Source organism: Trifolium pratense, linkage group LG1, assembly GCF_020283565.1.
Source record: "Trifolium pratense cultivar HEN17-A07 linkage group LG1, ARS_RC_1.1, whole genome shotgun sequence".
In the NCBI taxonomy this organism is placed as follows: Eukaryota; Viridiplantae; Streptophyta; class Magnoliopsida; order Fabales; family Fabaceae; genus Trifolium; species Trifolium pratense.
The window spans coordinates 26,125,645-26,150,710 of NC_060059.1; the positions used below are offsets into that span (position 1 = coordinate 26,125,645).

A 25,066-nucleotide genomic window follows, 5' to 3' on the forward strand; every position below is an offset into this window, starting at 1 on the left:
TAATTCTCTTTAATCTACTAGTATTTAATTTTAAAAAATGTTAAACAATCTTCCGGGCACTAGTTAGCATATTAATAAGGAAATTATGTTTTGAATTCCTAATATTAGTTTGTTTTTTTATTTTTTATTTTTTTGGTATTCTTAACAAGTTCTTCAAAAGCATCGGTTAACATGGCCCTCTAATTTTTACATAAGGTCAACTTTTTCTAGGTACAAATATAAAAAATAAATATAAAAAAATTACTTTTCACTTTCTATTCAATCAAACAAGGGAAAAAATAGAATAAACAAGAAGAAAAGTTTTTGTTCCATTGACTTAGTATGTATAGTTGATCAATGCAATCCTGAAAATAATTTTGGCAAAGACTAACAATATTTTTCTATGTGAATACAAGGGAATAAAGCCCAAAATAACCACTAAAAACTATGAAGAAGAAAAAAAATCATAACACTGATTTAGTAATTCAAAATATGTATTGCTTTTAATATCTCAGTCTCTTAAGAAAATACCAATCATGTCATCACCTGTAGCCAGTAAGATCAAAATATCTGCATAACATTAGAAATCCATGAAATTGGGCATTATATATGGTGTTTCTGATCGGTGCTGCAGTTCAGCTCATATGAAATGTATTTTCATGCCTTAAGATTTTGACAAAATATCTAAAATCACCCTTCAGTGCTGAATCCTCGAATCTATCTTTCACCTTTCAAGTAACCACAAAGAAAGACTCAACTCTTTCCAGAGTCCCAAATCTGCATGCAAAATATTAAAAAACTGTTATAAGTTAATTGAATTGCATAAATTCAATAATTTTTAAGTCAATTTTCCCATATAAATTTGGCATCCAACACAAATACAATATAATACTTGTTTCTCTAACAGATTGTCTGTGATTAAAGAGGAAACATGTTGATGTTATTTGGACACCACAAGTCTTATATGGGCTACATATTACATAAACTATCAGATCTTGTTGCTAGAAAGGTAATACCATTAGGGTGGAAACAATGTAGATATTAGCATTAGCCATTAGATAATACCATAAAGGCATAAACTACCATGTCCTTGTTACTAGAAAGCTAAAAAAAGCTAGCTGTTGTAAATTAGACACATCTAAAGAGAACTGAAACAGAAAAATGGAGGGGGAAGTGGAAACCAGAGGAACCACTCCATCAAGGTTAACAAATTTGAGTCACATATGGGAGGACAACAAAACGTATTATTCCTGATCATTCCTTCTGCAGCTTAACTGCATGTTAACCTATGTCAACAAAACCGAATCTTCAAAAAAGACAATTTAGAACTAAGTCCTCTTTAAAGGACCGCTCAAAACATTATATATTATCAAAAGACATACAAGGACTCCTTTAAGAAAACAACTACTTATTTAATCTCCGTACGCGCGCTTTCCCTGTGGTTATGCATCAAATCTGAATTTAGCATACAAGTGGCCATAAAATGGATAAGCATTGATCTAATTATAATCATATATAAACAAGTTAATTATATTAACAGGTAGACAAGTACTAATTAAATAACTTAAAGATGAGTTTTCTTTAACTTGTGCTGCAAGACAAAGTCAAGACCTTCATAATAGCTCGCAGTTCAAAGTTCAAACCACCAAATCAAGCAAATGACAAGCAGTGTAGAGAAACTACTACTTACATAGTCTGTATGTTATATCATTCAATATAAACTGAAAGTTCACATGTTGCTGAGGCCTTCGGGCACTGGGACAAATATTTTTCTAATTTTGGCATTCCCCAATAGCACCGGATTGTCATAGCCTGTAAATTCTTGGCATTTCTCAAAATATATTCTGCCAAATGAATCTCATATTTTCGGCTTAAAAAGTCCTCAATAGTGCAAGTTCTAAAGTATGATAAAAGGCATTGTGGAACAAATTCTGGTTCTGGTACCACATAACTATCATCATCATCTTCATCCCACATTGCCGCGTTATACTTCTGTTAAAAGTAAACATAAAATAAAACAAAACATAAAGGTGTGCTATGAAAATTCAAAATCGAATATGATTCTTACTTTTATTAATAGTAAACCTAATATAAAAAACAAAGGTGTGCAAAGAAAAGTTGAACTGAATATGATTTTAAAACTTAACAAACCTGACCAAGTTTGAGACTTTGAAGCTTAGGGCATAGGTGGAAAAGTTGTAACATCGTATCCCAACAATCTTGGATCTCCAAATGGGTCAAATTATGAAAGATATAAATGTCATCACAAGGGAGCTTCAGCCGATTCAGCTAAATTATGAAGAAAGACACTATCAAATCATGGCAAAATTCTCAAAAGAAAATGCATATGAATAACAAGAACACCGGTCACAACACTAACATCCATGGTAATAATTTGATTATCGAATCTAAAGTCTAAACACATGTGTCAGTGTTGCGTTCGATGAGGTGTTGTCGATACTGCATAGATTGAGTTAGCATGCATGATGATATTCATATTAAAACGGACCTCATCATCTGAATACATTATTGTATCTATGCTAAGAAACTCCGAATTAGAAATTGTTTTCGCTGGAAAATCACAAAATATTTCCCTTATACTTGCTCTAGTCAATCTCGGAAAGCGTAAGCTTTTATACTCTTGAATGGTAAGAGAATCTTTATGGTTGCAGGTTAAACCTAACACATCAAGATCCTCAAGAATTGGACATCCAGCTATAAGCAAGACAAAATCTTTAACTTCCGAAAACGTGACAGTCATCAAATGAAGTGTTTTGAGTGATGGAAATTGAAATCCATTTGAAGAAAACTTGATATAGAATCCACACAGGTTAAGACTTACAAGGGTTGTGTATGTGAAGATGCTAATAGGAAACTTGGAGTTGGTGTAAACATCGGTGCCGATATCGAGATGAAGATACTGAAGGCCGCGTTGAACAAAGAATTTGATCCATTTTATGACATGAGGAAAACCGTGGATATGGCCATGATTAGGGTTACCGTATTGAATGTGGAGGTGGAAATCGTTGATGGAATTGGAACCGGAGAGTTGTCGAGAGAGCAAAACGGAGTATACAGATTGGTTAAAACGGAGAATTGATTGAACGGAGTTGAGTTTGATGTTGGTGAAGCGGAGATTGGGAACATGGTGGCAGAGATGAGTCCACCTCTTTGATAGAATGATTGTGGAAACAGCTTCTTTGGTGGTGAGGAAAGAGAGAATACGGCGAAGAATATCGTCCGGTAAAGTGCTTATCTTATCGACCACCGGTGCTGATGATCTTGAATTTCTCCGTCGCGGTGGCATTTTTCGTGTTTCAAGAAATGAGAACCGTTGGAGGTAACTACAGAGAAGAGGTTCAATTCAAAGATGCTAAGAGGGAGAAAGTCTAATATATAAAGAGAAAAGATAGAAGAAATTAATAATGAGTGTATTTAAAATAAATAAATAATATTTTCGTCAAAAAATTAATAAATAAATAAATAATATGAATGTTTATGTGTGCATAAACACTATACAATTTTTTTTTTTTAAGAAGATAAATTAGCCCACCCAAAATTTGTATTTGTGTTTATGCAAAATTTCCTCGCTTATGTAGACTTAAGTTCTGTTTGGTAAAATTAAGCTATAAGCTAGTTGATAGTCGAAAAGTTAGTATAATGAAATTAAAGTACTGTATTTGGTAAATTTAGTTTTTGTAATCATAAAATGACATAAAAGTAGATGATTATTTTATGTGAATGAAGGAATTATTTTTGTGAGTATGCAGTTTTTTTATTAAAAAAAATAAATTAAAATAATAAGGTTAAAATTGAAATAAAAGGTAAAAAACTATAAATTCAAACGCTACTTGAAATAACATATGAAAAAAAAAACTATAACCGGTAAAAAAAACTTTTTACCAAACTCCTCTAATTTTATGAAACAAGCTTATAAGCTACTATAATAAGTTATAAGTTAACTTATTTATGTTGCCAAACACACTCGTACTCCTTAATTGATTCAAAATAAAATAAAAAATAAATAAAAAGAAACTTAGACACATTAATTTGGCAAATTTTATGAACTTAAAAAACAAATACTCCCTCCCATTTTAAAGTGTTGTTTGAAATTTTGAAAGTTCACACTATTTATATAACTTATTTTGACCATATTTTTTTTTTTATATATATAAAGACAAATGTTAGCATATTACAATTCTTTTGATTTTTATGGTTAAAAAAACGACATTATTAATGTCAATTCAGTACGAGTTATATCTTTATTATATGTTGTTTTAATCAAACCAATGTCAATGTCAATTAAGTCATTATTTCAATCATGAAAATAACTATTAAATTATAGTTTTAAACATAAACTATATTATCAATATTTTTTAAATAATAATCCACCATGGAAAGTGGGTACATGTTAAGAGTTTTCCGAGCAATCAACTGTTTGACATAAATTGATACAACTGCAAATTAAAACAACCACCAAAAAAGTCAAAAGAGAGTTGAAATAGTTCTAGCAACTTTCTATTATTGAAGAGACCAACATCATACTCTCAGCACACACAAAATATAGTTCTGTTCAGCTGAGTGACCAACATCAGTTTCTTAAAAAGAAATTACACGAAAAACATTTCCTCATTTCATTTGCTCCAAATGAAATTAATTTATCTATTAGGAATGAACTATCAGGACATACCGAGAGACTGCATAAAAACCTTTTGAGCAAACTGCTTACAAAAAATACAAATTCCGGAAAAAGGGTACTAAACATGTTAGTTATTTAACTGAGCTGGTTTACTGGAAGATCCTTGCTTTCTTCAATTAAAAATGGAATTGGCTTCCTCGGGGCAGGAAGCCGTCCAATGCTATCAACCTTATCCTGTTGCTTTGGTGGAGGTCTAGCTGCTCTAGGCAACAATCGTCCTTTCTTGTCAAACCACTCAGGCTTCAACAGTGCCCGAAAGCCTAGCTTATTGTAATACACCCTTCTGACAGACCCACCAGCTGCTTCAACTGCTTCCTTGGCCCTAACGGTGACTCTTGTTACCTGTAAACTCAATATGTTAAAACAAATCCCTGTTTTATGCCTATAACGTTTATGGCTACATAAAACCTATACTTAAGTGACTAGAATTAAAAAATTTACCAATTTTCCATTTATGTATCTCATTGTTAAACAAAAGCATAACAAGTAATCATAATCTCAGACTGAGAGTTTAATTGTTTAGAGAAAATTAGCATGTAAACTTTGAAGATACAAGAGCTATACCAACTCTTCATAACAAAATCCAATCCAAATTACAAACCTCAAGCCAAAATTTTGTTTTTTTTATCCTTAGGCACTACAGAAACTTTATATACCATTCATGTTGCCAAGGTTAAAACATGGCTGCCCCCACTTTTTTGGAAATAGAGAAAGGAGAGTGCAGACTCTCAAGCCAGCATCTAAATAATCATAAATAAATTATAAATTATTTAACTAACAAAGGCAAGAATGGTGATTAGTTGAGCTTATGACAAATGGCTAATATCATGATATTGGATACAGATAAGCTCAAAAGTATTTCTAAAGTTTAAACTGAAGTATCGAAATTGTGGTTATCAAAAACACTAATTACTTAGCCTTCAAATCAAAGTTACCTCTAGATGAATTGGCCATAGGATCTTCTCAGAACCACGCCCCATCAATCTTACTCCATCTTTAATTTGTTTCCCGAGTACCCCTGCATCCTATGTATGGTAATAATAATGACCAAAAGAATGAGAGGGAGCAAATGAAGCAAACATATCACTTTTAAGTGAGGAAGTAGTCACAAAAACCTTGAGTGTTTTCATTGTGATCAATTCAGAAGAATCTATCTTGCCTGCGTTGATAAACGTTGCAATTTTTCCCAAACCTATTGGCTGCAAGAGAAGATATAAAACAATTTTTTGAATATAACAATACATATGACTGATAGATTGAGGAATAATGGAAGGGTACACAGCCAAACAGAGAAGGGTCATTAATATGAGCTCGAATCATGGATAGGGGCTTATGACCAATGTAGTCAGGTTCGGGATCCTACGTAGGATCGGTAGGCTGGTGGAGGGTCGTAAGGTCGGGATCGTAGCTCGATTCGTAAGAACCTACTTAAGGGTAAAATGGTAACTTCACATATATACATATACACAGAACCACAAAATAATAATAATAATACATGAACACAATAAACTTAATTAATATTTCATAAATATCATTCCAAATGTTCATAACCAATGTAGTTAGGTTCGAGATCCTACGTAGGATCGGTAGGCTGGTTGAGAATTGTAAGATCGAGATCGTAGCTGGATTCGTAAGATCCTACTAAGGGTAAAATTGTAACTTCACATATATATACATATACACATAAACACACAAAATATATAATACATAAACAAAATAAACATAATTAATTAATATTTCATAGAGATCATTCCAAATGTTCATAAATTCATAACAGAGGGTTGGAAGAAGCAACAACAAGGTTAAAAAAACAAAATGAAAACCGAGGGGTTTCATGTAGGACAGAGGTTTGAGTGAAAGAGATGGTTGAAAGTGAGAGAGGAGTGAACCAAAGTGAGAAAGGAGTGAGAACAAACATACACTAACCACCGTCGAGGTTCACAACGACGCCGTCTAGAGCTCAGGTAAAGAAAAACCTCTGGGATCGTAAGAACCTATGACCCGGTGCGAGAACCTGACTACAGACAGGTCAAAAAAGGAACCTACATGGGTTCTAAGCTCGTTTGGCCTTCACGAGCTCGTAGGATCGTAAGAACCTAAGACCCGGTGCGAGAACCTGACTACATTGCTTATGACTACTCCATCACATAAAATAATCTAGACATTAAAATAACAATAATCAAAGAATTAAATTATTGCGCACAAAATAATATTTAATACAACTTGAAGAGGTCCGCTAGAAGAAGTTACATAACGTTTATAAATCTGAAGGCTCAAATATATCGGCCAAAGTGGACTACACCATTTGGCTTCATGTCATTCTATATTAAAAATCACAGAGAGTTAAAATACATTAGGTAAAGATCCCTCAATACAACAAAATATAAACTTTGATATATATTTGTTGTCGGCATTCACAATACTCATTAGTACATTATACATATCATACTTGGCAATTGACATGTGGAACTATGCTGACAATAGCGCCGCTATAGCGTGTTATAGCAGAATAGTGTAGTGGTAGAGTTCGGTGCAACGCTTAAGCCACCATGAGCCATAGTGGTTGTTGCAGCTAAATTGCCGCCCAAACCGCTATAGTGTCCACTATTAGGGTTTCGGCGCAAAAATTCCTTAATGGTCTGTTTGGCATAGGAGAGAAAATGAGAAGAGAGAAAGAGGTGAGAAAGAGAGTGAGAACAGAGAAAGATAAGAGAAATAGAGTGGATTAGTAGTGTTGTTTGGTATAAGAGAAAAAAGAGAGAAATAGGAAAGAGAGAGTTGTGTCTAACTCTTAAAAAGACAAAAATATCCCTGGTTAAAAATGAATTTATTAATATACAATTATATATTGTTTACATTTTTTATATCAAAATTAATTTAATTTGTTATTTCAATTAATTAAATAAGCACCACTGCTTTACCAATTCTTCTTGCAGGTTCTTCTTGCCTGTCATATCTATCTCTCCCACTGCTTTACCAATTCTTCTTCTCATCCCCACATCACATTTCTATGTTTTGATTTACTTCAAAGAAGAAACGGCACCCGCATAAGAATAGAAGTATTAGGGGGGAAAAAGACTTCGATAGATCTAGTAAGGTGTAATGGAGGGAGAAGCGGTCATGGTCTCATGGAAGTGGTGAAGCAAGAAGCTTCTAATGGAGAACAATAAAAATATAAGTTCCAAAAAAATAAATCAGCGAGAGAGACAAGGGTATAATTGGAAAATTGAAGGAAAAAGATGTTTCGTCGCTCTTTCTTCGCATCTGAGAGGAGCAAGCTAAAAGTGCTGGGACCCACCTGTTTCATATCTCTCCTCGTTTTCTCTTCTAACCAAACACGGTTGTTGTGGACTTTCTCTCCTCTTTCTCTCGTTGCAATCTCTCTCTTTGCAAAATCTATCGTACCAAACACAGCCTAAATATTTTTTTTAACTGTTGTCTTTTGTAAGGGTTTAAATGTCAATTTGTACCCTTTTAAGGGTAATGTTTTGTTCTTCGTTCTATAATGTTCTTTCTCACAGGCAATCTTTCTGTTCTTCTTCCTACTTTTAGTTCTGTTCTGTTATGTTCTTCTCTGTTTAAGTTTTTTTGCTCTGTACTTTAGGTTCTTTGATTATTTATTAAGTATACTTTGTACACTGTTTTTTAGTCTTTGCAATAGGGGCTATCCTGCTATCCACTATGGGGGTGGGGGGGCAATCAAAACCACATAGTCAGTCACTCGGCCATATATATTCGCATAAGATTTCAGAGTCCTTGAAAGAAAAATCTTATCTTGCAAATGATGTCTAGTAATAAAACTAAAACCTATTATTTGCATTAAGCATAGCACTTCAGCTTCAGAAGAAGGGTGCTCAGTCAGATCTGCTTCCTTTTTAATATTCCTAGAGAATGCTTTTCTTTCTTGGAATGGAAATCAAGCAAAATAGTCTTCATTGGTCTAAATAAGTATGCAAAAGAAATTCTGAAAAAGCCTACAATGGAGAACTGCATTATTGCCCAACAAGTAACCATCTATAAATCTCAGTATTATGATATTCAAAACTATAGGAATTCCACAATTATAACTAATGAACTCTAATAATAGATACTAAGGCACATTTTCGTTTTCCTGATGCAAATGTTAGGTAGCAATGGTCGAGTCCGTGTTAAATACAAAGAAGCATTAAACAAAAAAAGAGATATATAAACAGGAAAAAATATACCTGAAATGTGAGGCTAAATGGGTTCTTGAAGCCACGTTTAGGCATCCTACGACGAAGAGGGGTTTGGCCTCCTTCAAACCCCAACTTAGAACCTTTTCTGGCATTCTGGCCCTTGTGACCCCTCCCAGCAGTCTTCCCCTTTCCAGACCCAATCCCGCGACCTTTCCTTGTCTTCTGTTTTCGGGGAACCTTACCTCTTAGATCATTCAAGCTCAGAAGACTATAAGCTCTAAACCCTTGAAAAGCTGGGTGTGCATTGGGATTAAATGTTCCACGAACGTTGAGAGTGTGAGGGAGCTGCGGGGGGTGAAATTGGACAGACGGGTGTCCGAGAACGGAATTGTTGTGAATCGAACTTCTGATGATTGAAGTCGAGAGAACAGAAAGCCTTCTCCTTAACATTTTTCTTCTACTCTAATCTTTCACCAACAAACTAGGAAGTGTTACTTCCAGATGGTAACAGCTTCAAACCTTAAAACCAACCAAAATAAAACCATAAACACAAATATTAAAAAATCAGATAATATGAATCACACATCTGTTTACTACCATTACAACTTCAAATAAAAATAAATCGTATGGATTATCATATCTTTCAATAGAAGTAGCTAACAGGTAAGATTCAAAGAACAGCATTGTTCAATGTGATTTCATTCAAGCACCAAATAAAACCCCTAAAATGCAGTTCTCTTTACCAAAATTTGCCTGATGACACCTTTACAGATTACAGCATAAAAGAGAGTGACCAAATAGGCAAACACTTAAACCATTCTTTGGAAATAAGAAACACAAAAATATCAAACAATTTATTTTCCAGGCATTTCATCATTCAATTGGTACACGTACATTTTCAAATAGACAAAAATCACTAGTCAGGCTCAAAATTTCAAATGCACCAAAAAAAAAAAACTTGCAATCAGGTTCATTAAAGACATTACAATTACAATGATTGAAAACTAGAATAAACCTACACACAGAGATTGATACCCCAAATCCCCAAAAACAAAAACAAAAAACAAAAACAAAACTTTGAAACTAGAAATTACTTAACCACATATTCTTAAGATATCTCAATAACATCCCCAACATATTGAAACCAACAAAGCCTAAAATTTCAACTTTGAAATGTATCATCATCACATTGATGGAGTACTCCTCAATCAGCAGCACATGAATTGATTCTATGATCCAACTAAGAAAAGAACCCCTCAAATTCAATTTGACTAAAAACCCTAACAATAGTGTACTAACCAATTAAAAATCACGAGAGGTGGTTTTCGGAAATGTTGTGGACGCCGAGCTTTTGGGATGGCGTGGTGGTTGGTGGCGGTGCAGAGAGGTGGAAGAGAGTGTTAGACGGCGCGGTGGGGAATGTGGTGGTGGCGAGAGTGAGACAGTTACGTGAGTGCGATAAAGGTAACAACACCATTTCTAAACCCTCATTTTAATTTATTATATATTTTTTTTTACCCTCATTATAATTTCACAAATGTTATTTAGACAATTTTTTTTTGGGTTAGGCTCTCTTTGGTAAAAATAAGATATAAACTAGCTGATAGTTGATAAGCTAGCTTATAGCTGAAAAACTAGTATTATAAAATTAAAGTGTTTGACAAATTTAGCTGTTGTAAGTACAAAATAACATAAAAGTACATGGTTAGTGGGTAGTTTTTTTTTTTTTTTGTAAGTGTTACCGGGTAGTTATTACATAATTTAAAAAATAAAAAATAAAACTAATAAGGGTAAATATGGAATAAAATGAAAAAGCTATAAACTCATACGCTACTTGAAATAGCATATAAAAAAAGCTATAAGCTAGTTAGAAAAGCTCGTTACCAAACATATCATATTTTTATCAAACAAGCTGATAAGCTTGTCCATTATCCTATAAACTAGCTTATTAGACTTACCAAATAGTGTCTTAGCTAGCCTAGTGGCCAACACATAAAAAATATTGAAATTTAAAATTAGAATGAAAATAAAAAAAATAAAAAATAAGGGTATATATTATTTTAGACCAAAATAAAAAATAAAAAGCGGCATATATATACCCACGAAAGCAAAAATAATAGTTATGAAAATTAGGGTTCTAAGCAAAAATAATAGGTACGACCTCTCTCACACAAACGTTCGATATATATGTGTAGAACTTTGAGCACCTCTCGCAAACATTTGAGCTCTTAGAATTCATAATAGTTAGGGTTCTAAAATTCAATTTGCTGAAATTTTTTCCACTTAATTGAATTTTCAGAACACTTAATTTTTTTTTCTATTTTTTTTAGTTAAATTAATGCCACATAGGATTGGGGTAATAACAAATTTAATGAAATTCGGGTCATTTTATAATTAACCAATATATAATTTAATAAAATGGTGGGCTTGATATGTAATATATAAAAATATGATTTTTTTATTAATTTAAAAACAGAAATAATTGGCTAAGCAACTGTATTTTGGAAGAGGATTGTAATCACTTGATGACAGAACTCGCCCTAAATTCTGGACTACTAGGACACCTTTCCTTAAGAACGAATTAGTGAAAACCAAAAAAGGTATTTTTCTTTGTGTACCGTGAAAGATATAATTAAGAAAATTTCACCAAAAAAAAAAAAGAAGAGGAAGAAAACAATGGAAAATTCGAAAAAAGAGCAGCCGCGAAGGAAAAACTACCGAAAGAGAATCCAAACAGAAGAAGAAGACCAACTTCCACAATCTCAACAAAACAACAACGATTCCGATGACGAAAGAGAAAGAAGGTTATTTTTTTCTCTCTCTTTTTTTCCACTACAAAATTTTCATATTAGGGTTTTCGTTTCACAATTCATTAATCAAATTGACCTAACAGATTGGCATTGGAAGAGATTAAACTTCTCCAGAAGCAAAGAGAAAGAAAATCAGGAATTCCTGCAACCCTAACTTTGCAGCAATCACAGCCTGGAAATTCTGGCGGTTTAGCTACTAAACCGGTTGATAAGAACGACGGCGGCGGCGGCGATGGAGGTGACAAAGATGACCTTGTTCTTCAAGATACTTTTGCTCAAGAGACTGCTGTTATGGATGAAGATCCCAATATGTATGTTTTTTTGCTTAGGTTATTGAATTTCAGTTTTTTTTAAGTTGTTTTTGATGGTGAGTATGTTAGAACTTATTGGATTTGTGTAGAACAAAGTGTAGGCTTAATCTCTAGGGTCCATGGGCGGTACTAGGGTTGTAATCTTATAAATAGATTGCCTAGGTCGCCTTTGCCATCACACTATAAAACAAAAAACAATCCCAAATTTTGGAGCACGTGGTTTGACAAAGGAAGACTCAGATCTAATCCTTCAGTTATTCTGAAAAATTGATTATGATGGCTTCAACAGGTAAGTGTGTTCTATTATCATGTAATGTGGATGATAACTTTAATATGGGTTTTTAGCTTGGTTTGATATTGTACAACTTTTCATAATGAATTCTCTCACACCCTAAAGTGTCATATTTCATGTCCATTAACTCTTTAAACAGACATACAAACTCAACATTATCAGATACCTGATACCTCTCGTTTGTGGCAGCAAGGAATTCCTTGGCAATAAATTGCCTTAAGGTATAAGATAATGCTAAGGAATTTCTCGCCTCTATAAAAGAGAGTTATCAGATATCTGATAATGCTAAGTCTAGACGTCTGTTTAAAAAGTTGATGGACATGAAATATGGTACTTCTAAGGGTGTGAGAGAATTCATCCTAAAAATTGTTCACTGCCAAACCAATCTAAAACCCCATGTTAAAGTTATGATCGATATTACTTGTTGAAGCCATGATAATCAATTCTTCGAAATAACTGAAATATTAGACTGAGTCTTCCTTTGCCTAATCACGTGCTCTGAAATTTGGGGTCTTTGATGGGAAAAGCCACAAACGAGCGAATGTTGTTTTTTGTTTTAGTGTGACGGCAAAGGGGACCTAGCCAATCTATTTATAAGATTACAACCCTAGTACCACCCATCATGGACCTTAGAGGTTGAGCCTACACTTTGTTCTACACAAATCCGAATCAGTGTCCAAAGCCCATTATTACTGATCACGTTTGTCAGGCTTAAGCATCATCAAATGGATCACATTAAATAACACCAAACCCGTTTTTCATAAAACCAAAACTACAATTGATTGTGTAGCCCACAAAATATTTGAATAAGTTCTAACAGAATATTGATATATTAATGAATGTATGAACAGGGTTAAGTATATTGAGCAGGAATTAGCTAAGAAAAGGGGTAGAAATATTGATGCTGAAGATCAAGTTGAGAATGAATTAAAACGTGCTGAAGATGAACTGTATACAATCCCTGACCATCTTAAAGTTAGTATTTTTTTTCATTTTCTTTTACTATTTTTTGTTTGTTTAATTTTAGATTTGAGCTTATTTACTGGCATAAGTACTTGTGAGACTGTTTGGGAGAGCCTATGAAAACATCTTATGATATGTTCATAAGCTGGTTTCAGCTGATTTCCATATGCTCTCCATGATAGCTTATGAAAATAATTTATAATTTATATGAAAATAACTTATAGTTTATATGAAAACGGTTGGTCTTTATTTTATCTTTTGTTATAGAAATAGCCTATACATAAGCTTATTCATGTCTTTGTAGGAGTTAAATGAGAGAACTGTTGAAAAATTTGATACGCAAAAGCTAATTTAAACTTATTAGGAAGCTATTTGTTAAAAAACTTATAGTTGTAATTTATTACAAAATTCTTATAGTTTTAAAAATCTTGTGTTCTGTCAGGTAAAAAAGCGGAATTCAGAAGAAAGTTCTACACAGTGGACAACTGGTATTGCTGAGATTCAGCTTCCAATAGAGTATGCTTTCTCATATTTATTGTCATTTAACAAATCTAGCAATATTTTTCACATTTTGCTTTCACGTTAATTGTTGGCAATGTCTGATTAGTTGGGGGTGATAAGTTTATCTATATGGGTTCTCTGTGCCTGTGGTTTGAAACAAGCAACCAGAAGAAAATGCCCATGATTTTTCGGGCGAAAAATCCTTTTCTCAGTGATGTATAATCCGGATGATACTTAGTCATTGGTTTCTTGCTTTTTAAGTGTAGTGGTTTCTCTTTTCTAATATGTTGCTGGTACTTTGTTTAATGTTTCTTTACAAATGAATTTATTTAGCAAGAAAAATAGGTGGTGTGTCTTAATGGGTTTTCTTTCTTTTTTTGCAGATATAAATTGAAAAATATTGAAGAAACCGAGGCTGCCAAAAAGCTTCTGCAGGAAAAGAGGCTTATGGTTGGTCGGACAAAGTCAGATCTCAGCATTCCATCAAGTTACAGTGCTGATTATTTCCAGCGTGGCAGGGATTATGCTGAAAAACTTAGAAGAGGTAACATTTTCCTTGATTCTTTCATTATAGATTACATATTTTATTTACTTGTACAGCATTTCTATGCTTTGCGAAATATTATCCCACGAAACACAACATTTAGTACCTTGCTTGCTTTCATTTTTTTAACAAATGAATTTATATAAACAGAATAATTCAACTATTTTTTGTCGGAATACACACCTTCACAGTGTTTTGACAAAATGATTTTCATACTAGCCAGCATTTTCTTACTTGTATGCTGTTAGATTACCATGTCATTGTCAGCCTTGATTTAAGTTATCAATGACTTATCTTTGCTCCCTTTGCCTCTCTTAAATAGACAATTTTTTATTTCTTTTGCTCTTGTTTTAAACCATTCCAATTACTGATCAGAAAAACAACTAATTTGCAGAACATCCCGAGTTGTACAAAGATAGAAGTCAACAGGATGATAGTTCTGCATCCAAACAAACCGATTCCAATAGTGATGCTCCTGGAGCAGTACAGAGGCAGGCCGCAACAGACCAATTCATGTTAGAACGTTTCAAGAAACGAGAACGTCACCGTGTTCGGCGATAGCATAAACGTGATATTAGTGGCATAAGTTACTTCAATCTGTGCAAGTTCTTATTAAAAAAGAGCAGCAGAATGTGCAGCTCCTTGTGCTTTATTTTTTATTGATTCTCTCTCAAGAAAACTGCAAAGAAGTACCAAGAATGTATCAATTCAGCCAAAACATAGCCGAGCCGTGTCTGATTTACTGTCAACAGAATTGTGATAATTAGGCTATCTTTGTTTGGTCACCAATAACTTTTGCTGTTAGCCTGTAAGATAATGTTGTATGAACTTCTGCTAAGGGTGCTTTGTTAGATGATCTTCAAGTATTATACTGTAGTGATGATATTCAGAATATTTTTGTATTGAAAACTTTATTGTTTAGGACTGACATTGTTAGTCACGCTTCCGAATGGCTAATTCATTGGATTTTTTTACTGTTTTCTTACACAATAGCTGCTATATGCTTTGCCTCGCGATGAGGCTATGATCCCAATACCAATAGATTATAGTTTATCAGAATAAGTTATAAGTTGTGAAGGGACTAAATTTTGTTTTTTTATTTTTATTTTTATTTGATGACTAAATTGTTTGATCCTTACAATTTTGAAGATCACAATAGAGATTCACTATAATAACATATCTCTTCCCTTCTATAAACTTCTATAAGCAAATCACTAAATTTATATGGATATATATTTATAAAATGATGCAGTGAAGACTAATGTATACTGGATAATTATTTATTTCAGTATTTGTTTCATTCAGAACTGAACCTTGCTGATGAAAGACTGACCAAATCTCCAACTAGAGGGTGCCACATTAATAGCTGTACGAGTCTTACCATTACTGAGTTGGACTCTGAAGGACAGGCTCTGACCATTTAGATAGCTTAAGCTTTGCCAGTTAACACCCCAATTCCTAGACATGGATTCCCATGTATTCATTTTAGACCCTTTGATCCAAACATAGGAAATATCACCTGCTCCTCCTACATTGCTTATAAGCACCAGTTCAAAATAGTCTCTTCCATTGATTGTAAATCTTATGCCTCCACTTTTTTTGCAGCCAACTCTGCATTAATGCAACACAACATTGAGCAATAAGTTAGCTAGCTTCATCACTTTGACAAAATTTGACAGACAATAAAGGTGCAAAATTGCATCATGTGTCATTAAGCGATTATAATTAGACGGGAAAAAAAACAGTGAGCATAAAAGCATACTTTCTGTAAAGGATTGGAACAATTCCGGCCTTATATTTGGCGATCGTTTGAAAAGCTGGTTGAGACATGTCAAAATGTGGTCTAGGAGGATTACACCAACCACCATTGTCACTAGGGAGATCAAAGTTTGGGGGACAGAAATTAGTGGCAGTAATTGTTATGGAAGTTCCTCTGAGGCACCATTGGGGAACTTGACTTGCATCACAAACAATCTGATAGCAACCACCACATGATTTGCCATCATTAAATAAAGCAGTACTCAAAGCAGCTGTTTTTATTCCATAACCATCTGTGTATAGATTTCCATATCCACATGCACCCCCTACAAGTCGAAACAAATTAAACAAGTTAATTACTCACTTCTATTGTTCTAAATTGCAGCATGTAATCGCAATTACAGCTGTAATGTAGTGGTCTAGAGGTCGTACATGTATTAGCATCGCAACCACAATTGTGGAGCATTTGACTGCATTTTATCGCAATATAAAGTTTTGCAGTGTAACCACGACCAAAGCCGCAATTTGAAACTATCATGTTATATGGGGAAATTCAAAAATACTCTTGTTTTGTATTTGTTATTCCAAATGAATTTTTTGAAATGATGATAAAAAAAACTAACACAAGACAAAGTATAGTTGCATTTTACCCATAGTTCCTGAGGCATCACTTCCACCATAGAAAGTTGCATGAGCTTGTTGCCAAATTGCTGAGGCTACCCTTAGTTCTGAGGTGAACAACCCTACAAGCACTACTACACAAATGAAAATTGTTTTTTCCATTCCTTTGGTATTAAACTTTCTTAAGTTTGTGCTTATAAGTTATAAGATGATACACACATGTAGGTATTTATAACTCTAGTTGAGGATGTTTAGTCCATAGGAACAGCTAACTCAAATTCAAATTGTGGAATAAAGAATGTGATGTTGATTGAAAACTTATTCTTTTCTTATTATAGGAAGAATTATTGTGATATACATGCATTAAACAAACACAGGTATGGGGATGTGAATAAGAGTCGATCTACTCAAATTATAATACGATGGATACTAATTTCATACTACTACCTCCCCTAAATATAATATTCTATTGAGCTTTTTCTGTCTTTTATTAGAACTCTTTAAAATTTTCAACTGCATTAATTATTCTTTTTACCAATATATATTCTTAATTAGTTCAAGTGATAAGGGTGTTGGTCCCCTTAAGTTTGTAGTAAGAGGTTCGATTCGTGACTCATGCGTATGAAGAAAATTCGGTTGGGAGGGGAGAACCCACCTCGTGTGCCTCACAAGTTCCATGACAGAGATTAATCACCACTAACAACGGTGGAAACTTCGTACTAATATCATAATAACTTAAAAAAAAACTGTTATATATTTTTTTTTTGCACTCTCCAATAAATATTTTATTGTAAACATTACTAATTCTCTCTTAAAAATTTAATATCATAGTCAACTTTTTTAATTTCATGATTTAGTAAAGGGTGACAAGGTAACCAATATATTGAGTTTAAATGGTTAAGGAGTTTCCGCAAAATGATACATTTAAAACAATACTAATATAGACAACCATTTAATATCATAGTCAACCATTTAAAACAATACTAAAACAATACTATATTAGTATTGTCTTGCACTTAATAGTAAGACAATACTAATATAGACCCGTGGTACGTAAGTGGTACAATCAAACGTAGTTTAGACAACTTGTAATGCACGATAAAGTGTATAATTAAATTATTGTTTTGTAATAATATTCTTTTAACGACCGAAGATTGTTCTCTTAATCGTCAAAAATCAACAATATTAAATGATTTGCTTGTTAAAAAAAATTAAATGATTTACAAAATTGCACTGAAATACCAATTGAACTACTATTAAAATGTGAACTAGCTATGTTTTTAGTTGTGAATCTTATCTGCTTCAACCATGATTTAACTGTTTGTACTGATCGAAAGTTTAACCGGTTTAATCTCATTCAGTATTTAAAGAATTACGTAAACTCAAAGCTAAATTAAAGAATTCAAAGTAAATTAAGGTTTTTTGCAAATATTCCGTTTGAGAAAAACTCAAATCGTACACGCAAGTGAATCGAAGAAAATGTGCACAGATGTTTGCTTTATTAGTGTAGTAGTAACATGCAATAGCCAAATATGTGCAATGACCTTATCTTATTATCTTAGTCAACAAGAAAGGAAAGGTTTTATATTAGCAAATATCCAAGAAGAGTATTGACATTTTATTAACGTTATTAACCAGTCAAATAGTGATTACAAGAATCCATTTCCGTACTTATACATATTCAAATAAAATGTAAAGCCACAATTTATATCATATAATAAAAAAACAGAACGTATTATTGACAAACATCAGCTATAAAATGATTATTAATAAATCTCATATATTATGCCATATCTCATTGAACTTTCACCCATATAGGCACATGGCAGGTGGCATCCTATTGCCATGTGCCCCAACCACTGCTTCACAGTTCACACACATGAGGACCATATTGGCCATTTTTGAATGTTGAATTACATAGGTCCCTTATATAAAATTTTCAAATACTATCGTTTTTCTACTTTTAAAGATACTGAACTAGTGAATCAGGTGAACATAGTTAAAAATTACAACAAAATGATAGCGAAATGGTACAAGTTTTAAAGGGCTCAAATTAACTGGATCCGTTGATTGCATATTCTGCCATTTCAACAAACGTTTATAATGATTTGACAACTATGATTGAGTGGTCGTGTAAAAAATCTTTACACCACACCGATTATAGAAAGCTTCTATAGTATCCTGACAAATGAAAAGGCTTCGGTACAATTGTTTTCGGAAGGCGCACAAATGGGTTCCTTCCGGCCTACCAAGTAAAGGTTAAGACATATTATAAACATCATAAATTTTCACTTTTATCAGTAGACGTTAGAAAACCAGCTAGTAAACATCTCACATTCTCAATCAATCTTTCAAATTCAATAATCCTATACTTTAGCAGAGCTCAAATCATCACCAACAAATTGGTCAAGGCAAGTTGAATTAGAACAAAGGCAAGTTCAAAACCAAAATACATTTACGGTGTAAAAGGTTGGACTAGTGCAAGTATTTTCCATGCAGCACTTGCAAAATTCAAGAAACATTGGACCTGTTTTTGAAATGACATTCTTCAAACAAAGATGCTACAGATTTATCTATCACTACTACTAAAATATCTTCTATACCTCGAACAAGATTAACCAAATATGGTGACTCGCGAGTATCTATTTCAAATAGAAGTTTAAACTAACGATAGACAGCTAAACACAATCCAACAGATATGAATTGGATCCTAATGATCCAAAACTGCCCCAAGTATTCCCAGGGTTCGCAGATTCTCACATCTTCTATCAATGTATACTTTTTACCTGATTAATGTTTGGGATAAACCAACTACCTTGACTAATCATTACGACTGATCTGAAGTACATATCGAGCATTTTGCAGAAGAGCATTGGCTTCCTCATTTGAGGCATCAAGTGCACGCAATTCTTTGATTTCTTCCTGCCATTTTTCAACTTGCTCCTTGTGAATCCTGCATATTTGAAATTAAAAGAATCATAATTCATACTACAAATTGTCAAAATATAACAACAAGCGAAACATAGTTTCGGCTTTGAATGTTCGACAGCAACTTCATAGCTCACATGATCAGTTTCTCTTCAAATTCATTGCATAGGTCCTTAAACATTGTTTTCCCTGATTCTAGGAGTTCAGATACCTACAAGAAATCCACCATTAAACATGTCAAAGAGTTGCCATTTATCTAGAGTATGATTATTAGCTTCAAACAGTCTATAACTAGATATGGATACCCTCTGAGTAAAATTCTCAATCTTCTCAAGAACAAGAGAAATATTGAGTTCCATTTCTTCAGACCCAACTTGGTTAGTCTCAAACCCTTCCTCCTGTACAAGTACAATCTGCGACTCAGCTTCATCTCCTATCTTTTCTTCAACCTGTTTATTGTGAAAATAAAAACAAATGAAATATCAAAGGAAGCTAGAAATGCGGTATAATATTCATAACAGCGAAAAGGTTCAAAGACGAAAACAATCACCTCAGGTTTCATACGTTTCCTTGTAGATCCACTGCTCATGCTTCCCTTTTGAGTTGACATTCGTTAAACCTGCAGATACAGAACAACTTTGAATTACAGTTTCTAGGTTACACAAATTTCTCAACTACAATTACTTAATTATGATCACTTATCGAAAAAAATTCACAGGTTTTCTTATTATTGACAAAGAAGTTAAATCATAGAATTAAAAAAAAAAAATTGAGATGCTAAAAATAATTTCAAGCTTATACTAGCAATTTATATTCAAACAGTATATAATTATAAACGAAATTATTTTAATATTTCTAATTACATGAATGTATTTGGAGAAGTTTATACATACACTCGCAATCAATAATCAAATTTACACATGTAACCAAAACACTTAGAAAATTCATCCATGAATTGAAAACGAAAACAAATGAATAACACAATACAACTGAAAATTCATGAATTGCACAGTTAACTTGTACGATACCCTAACATAGCATTGGCAAAGCAAAATCTGAAGATCTATGAATCTGAAGGTAAAATTACTCATGATACAATTACGACTGTAACGATTAACAAACGAATAACATAATATCGAACAGATTGAGGACGCAATCGAAGGAAACAGTATGTTCATATCATATAGATGTTTGATTAATGAATCTAGATACAATTAATTAACAAAACGTTAATTGAAAAAATAAGATCGAGGAATTAGATATTCCGATGAATTCGCATTATGGTTGTAAGAACTAAGAACGGAGAAGATGAAAAAACGGTTGAGATGATTTTACCGGTTAGGTTTTCTGATCTCGAAAATATGTAGAGAAGAATTGAAGCACAGTGAAAGAGCGATCTCGCGAAAATTTGCAGAACTGGATTTGAATGCGCGCGTTTATTTTTTCACTTTTAAAATGGAAGCATTATTTTCGTTCCAACTCCTAAGTTTTGAAATGCGCGCGTTTTGGTGTAACAGACTGGATATTGGGATCAACGTAGTTGGGCCTACATGAAGGGCCCATACTGAGAATTTCTAGATGGCACACGGTAAGTTTTCTCGCGCACACTGTGAAATTCCGAAAATACCACCGTCCAATAGTTTACTAATGAACAAATTTTGCTATATAAGTAGAGGGGGAGTAAAAATTATTCAAATAGTAAACATGTAAATTTTGATTACACGCCGCTACAGGCCGCAAAGAAAATTTTGAATTTTTTTTTTGTCATCTTCTATTAAGTAGTGAACTAGGGTTGCTAGTTAAATAGCAAACATTTAAAAGATGCTGATTTTTATTTTTTTTAAGTTGTTGAAATTTGGTTGTTCTGTTCCTGCGTGTTTTATTGTTCATAAATGGATCGCGTTAGAGGAAATAGAGGTGAATCGGTCATTGCGTCTTCACAGCGAGAATGAGCATGACTGAGTTAAAAGTGCTAAAAAATAGTTGCTATTTGAATGGCTAATTCATTGAATATTTTTTACTCTGTTTTCTTCCACAATACTAGTATCTGCTATTTGATTTGCCTTGTGACTCAAGACACCATGATAACAAAATATTATAATTTATCGCAATAAGTTATAAGTTGTGCATTTTAGATACGGCTTACAAAATGCACTACCAAGGATAAAGATTAAATTACAATCACTATTTAAAATGTTGCGTGTGTCTTAATGCAACAAGGGTAATAAAAACATATTTTAGTATAAAGACTAAATTAATTGATGACACCCTCTTAATTAAGGGACTAAATTTCTTTTTTGTAAATTGATGACTAAATTGTTTGATCCTTACAATTTCAAAGATAACCATAGAGATTCATTAATAACTTATCTATTCCCTTCTATAAACAAATTAGTAAATTGAAATGGATACTAAGACTAATGTATACTAGATACTAATATTTATTTATGTTTTTTTTTTCATTCAGAACTGAACCTTGCTGGTGAAAGACTGACCAAATCTCCAACTAGAGGGTACCACATTAATAGCTGTACGAGTCTTTCCATTACTGAGTTGTACTCTGAAGGATAGGCTCTGACCATTTAGATATCTTAAGCTTTGCCAGTTAACACCCCAATTCCTTGACATGGATTCCCATTTTTTCATTTTAGACCCTTTGATCCAAACTTTGGAAATATCCCCTACTCCCCCTACATTGCTTATAAGCACTAGTTCAAAATAGTCTCTTCCATTGATTGTAAATCTTATGCCTCCACTTTTTTTGCACCCAACTCTGCATTGATACAACACAACATTGAACAATAAGTTAGCTAGCTTCATCACTTTAACAATAAAGGTGTAAAATTACATTATGTGTCATTTAAGGGATTATTTTGTTGTTGAAAAAAAAGAAAGTGACCACAAAAGCATACTTTCTGTAAAGGATTGGAACAATTCCAGCTTTATATTTCGCGATCATTTGAAAAGCTGGTTGAGACAAGTCAAAATGTGGTCTAGGAGGATTACACCAACCGCCATCGTCACTAGGGAGATCAAAGTTTGGGGGACAGAAATTAGTGGCAGTAATTCTTATGGAAGTTCCTCTGAGGCACCATTGGGGAACTTGACGTGCATCACAAACAATCTCATAGCAACCACCACATGATTTACCATCATTAAACAAAGCAGTACTCAATGCAGCTGTTTTTATTCCATAACCATCTTTGTATAGATTTCCATATCCACATGCACCCCCTACAAATCGAAACAAGTTAATTACTCACTTACATGGTTCTAAATTGCGGCATGTAATCGCAATTACAGCTGCAATGTAACGGTCAAGAGGTCTCGCATGTATTAGTATCACAACCACAATTGTGGAGCATTTGACTGCATTTTACCGCAATATAAAGTTTTGCAGTGTAACCACGACCAAAGCCGCAATTTGAAACTATATATCATATGTGGAAATTCAAAAATACTATTGTTTTGTATTTGTTATTCCAAATGAATTTTTGAAATGATGATAAAAACACACACAAGATAAAGTGTAGTTGCATTTTACCCATAGTTCCTGAGGCATCACTTCCACCATAGAAAGTTGCATGAGCATGCTGCCAATTTGCTGAGGCTACTGTTGGGTCACCCCCGGACTCCCCAACAGCTACCCTTAGTTCTGAGGTGAACAACCCCACAAGCACTATTACACAAATGAAAATTGTCTTTTCCATTCCTTTGGTGTTAAAATTTCTTAAGTTTGTGCTTAAGATGATACACTCATGTGGGTTTTTATAACTCTAGTTGAGGAATGAGGATGTTTAGCAAATTGTCGAATAAAGAATGTGATGTTGACTGAAAACTTATTCTATTCTTATTACAGAAAGAATTATTGTGATATACATGCATTAAATAAATACAGGCATGTGGATGTGAATAAGAGTCGACCTATTCAAATTATACTACGATTATGCTAATTGTATACTACTACTTCTCTCCCTAAATATAATATTCTATTGAGCTTTTTCCGTCTTTGCATAAGACCTCTTTGAATTTTTCAACTACATTAATTACTTTTTTACTAATATATTCCTAATTGTTATATATATATATATATATATATATATATATATATATATATATATATATATATATATATATATATATATATATATATATATATTTGCAATCTGCAATAAATATTTTATTGTAGACATTACTAATTCTCTTTTAAAAATTAAATTTAAAATATCAATTATCAACAAATTTAATATTATAGCTAACTTTTTTAAATTTCATGATTTAGTAAAGGGTACTGAGGTAGTATGTAGTGTTTTAATTCTCTATGTTATATATTGTGTGGTGAAAGACAATAATACTAATATTAGATCCATGGTATATAATTGGTTTCTAGGTAAAAATGCTTTTTTGCATGGCCAATTTCATGAAACCGTCTATATGCATCAACCAATGGGTTTTAGATATCCTGTCCATCCAGACTATGTATGTCTGCTGAAGAAATCCATGTATGGCCTCAAGCAGGCCCCTCGCGCTTGGTATCAACGGTTTGCCGACTTTGTCTTTACTATTGGTTTCTTAGATAGCAAATCCGATCACTCTCTCTTTATTTATCAGCAAGAAATTTAAAATGACATGACATACATTCTTCTTTATGTTGATGACATAATTCTCACCACATCATCTGATGCTCTTCGCCAGTCTACTATGACACTCCTTGCATCTGAGTTTGCTATGAACTAGTGAATCAGGTGAACTAGTGCAGAAGCCGATTACAGAGGAGTTGCTAATGTCGTCGTAGAGTCCTGCTGGATCTGAAACCTTCTCTTGGAATTACATTGTCCGATCCAAAAAGCTACAGACTACAATTGTTTATTGTGATAATGTTAGTGCAATATATCTCTCCGGCAATCCCGTTCAACATCAACGCACTAAACATATTGAAATGGATATCTACTTTGTTCGCGAAAAGGTTGCACGTGGCCAGGTTCGTGTTCTCCATGTTCCATCTCGCTATCAGATTGCTGATATCTTCACTAAAGGTATTCCACACATACTTTTTGATGATTTTCGAGACAGCCTCAGCATACGGAAACCTCCCACTTCGACTTCGGGGATCTGTTAGAACAAGGAAACAATATATACTAATTATTAGAATCACTCATTATTATAATAATTGTATATTACCGTTACCTTAATTATAGCCAAATAGAACTCACGTACTATTGTATATATTTGACCAAAATGAATGAGAAAGGGACGACAATATTTACTTACATTATCTCTCCGATGGGTTTTCTTCTTCTTGTGGTGGTGCTTTTGAGGGATTCTAGTTTGTTGTTAGTGTGCCTCCTTGTTTACTTATAGTTTTTTCTTCTTCTTTTTTTCCAGTCTTTTCTCAGAGATTGTTAGGTTTTGGTCGAATGTACTCGTGGTACCTCTCTGTTGTTCTGAACTTTCTCTTGTACTTTTCACTTCTTATAAATGACTTTTATCTTATTTAGCTTAG

The 25,066-nt window shown here is 33.3% G+C and overlaps 6 protein-coding genes across 6 annotated transcripts; 1 reads left to right on the forward strand and 5 right to left on the reverse strand.

Moving 5' to 3' along the window:
- Window positions 1-284: 284 nt before the first annotated feature.
- LOC123902187 (FBD-associated F-box protein At5g56370-like) lies at window positions 285-3,339 on the reverse strand. Its single transcript, XM_045951853.1, has 4 exons — window positions 2,489-3,339; window positions 2,131-2,268; window positions 1,670-1,971; window positions 285-756 (listed from the first exon to the last, which is right to left on the reverse strand). Exons 1-3 carry the CDS (start codon window positions 3,284-3,286, stop codon window positions 1,687-1,689), a joined length of 1,221 nt encoding a protein of 406 aa, XP_045807809.1. The 5' UTR covers window positions 3,287-3,339; the 3' UTR covers window positions 285-756; window positions 1,670-1,686.
- A 1,136-nt stretch (window positions 3,340-4,475) lies between these two features.
- LOC123902188 (50S ribosomal protein L15) lies at window positions 4,476-10,337 on the reverse strand. Its single transcript, XM_045951854.1, has 5 exons — window positions 10,135-10,337; window positions 8,884-9,354; window positions 5,794-5,877; window positions 5,614-5,703; window positions 4,476-5,020 (listed from the first exon to the last, which is right to left on the reverse strand). Exons 2-5 carry the CDS (start codon window positions 9,283-9,285, stop codon window positions 4,754-4,756), a joined length of 843 nt encoding a protein of 280 aa, XP_045807810.1. The 5' UTR covers window positions 9,286-9,354; window positions 10,135-10,337; the 3' UTR covers window positions 4,476-4,753.
- A 995-nt stretch (window positions 10,338-11,332) lies between these two features.
- Window positions 11,333-15,243, forward strand: LOC123902190 (protein COP1 SUPPRESSOR 2). Its single transcript, XM_045951855.1, has 6 exons — window positions 11,333-11,639; window positions 11,729-11,956; window positions 13,100-13,223; window positions 13,654-13,727; window positions 14,096-14,256; window positions 14,651-15,243. Exons 1-6 carry the CDS (start codon window positions 11,512-11,514, stop codon window positions 14,815-14,817), a joined length of 882 nt encoding a protein of 293 aa, XP_045807811.1. The 5' UTR covers window positions 11,333-11,511; the 3' UTR covers window positions 14,818-15,243.
- Window positions 15,244-15,329: 86 nt separating this feature from the next.
- On the reverse strand, window positions 15,330-16,807 carry LOC123902191 (putative expansin-A17). The gene is made up of 3 exons (XM_045951856.1): window positions 16,665-16,807; window positions 16,019-16,340; window positions 15,330-15,867 (listed from the first exon to the last, which is right to left on the reverse strand). Exons 1-3 carry the CDS (start codon window positions 16,795-16,797, stop codon window positions 15,558-15,560), a joined length of 765 nt encoding a protein of 254 aa, XP_045807812.1. The 5' UTR covers window positions 16,798-16,807; the 3' UTR covers window positions 15,330-15,557.
- A 2,208-nt stretch (window positions 16,808-19,015) lies between these two features.
- On the reverse strand, window positions 19,016-21,028 carry LOC123902192. The gene is made up of 5 exons (XM_045951857.1): window positions 20,899-21,028; window positions 20,114-20,182; window positions 19,869-20,012; window positions 19,701-19,774; window positions 19,016-19,588 (listed from the first exon to the last, which is right to left on the reverse strand). The coding sequence occupies exons 2-5, from the start codon at window positions 20,171-20,173 to the stop codon at window positions 19,456-19,458; spliced, it is 411 nt and encodes a 136-aa protein (XP_045807813.1). The 5' UTR covers window positions 20,174-20,182; window positions 20,899-21,028; the 3' UTR covers window positions 19,016-19,455.
- A 998-nt stretch (window positions 21,029-22,026) lies between these two features.
- LOC123902193 (putative expansin-A17) lies at window positions 22,027-23,273 on the reverse strand. The gene is made up of 3 exons (XM_045951859.1): window positions 23,108-23,273; window positions 22,476-22,797; window positions 22,027-22,336 (listed from the first exon to the last, which is right to left on the reverse strand). The coding sequence occupies exons 1-3, from the start codon at window positions 23,271-23,273 to the stop codon at window positions 22,027-22,029; spliced, it is 798 nt and encodes a 265-aa protein (XP_045807815.1).
- Between the last annotated feature and the right edge of the window lie 1,793 nt (window positions 23,274-25,066).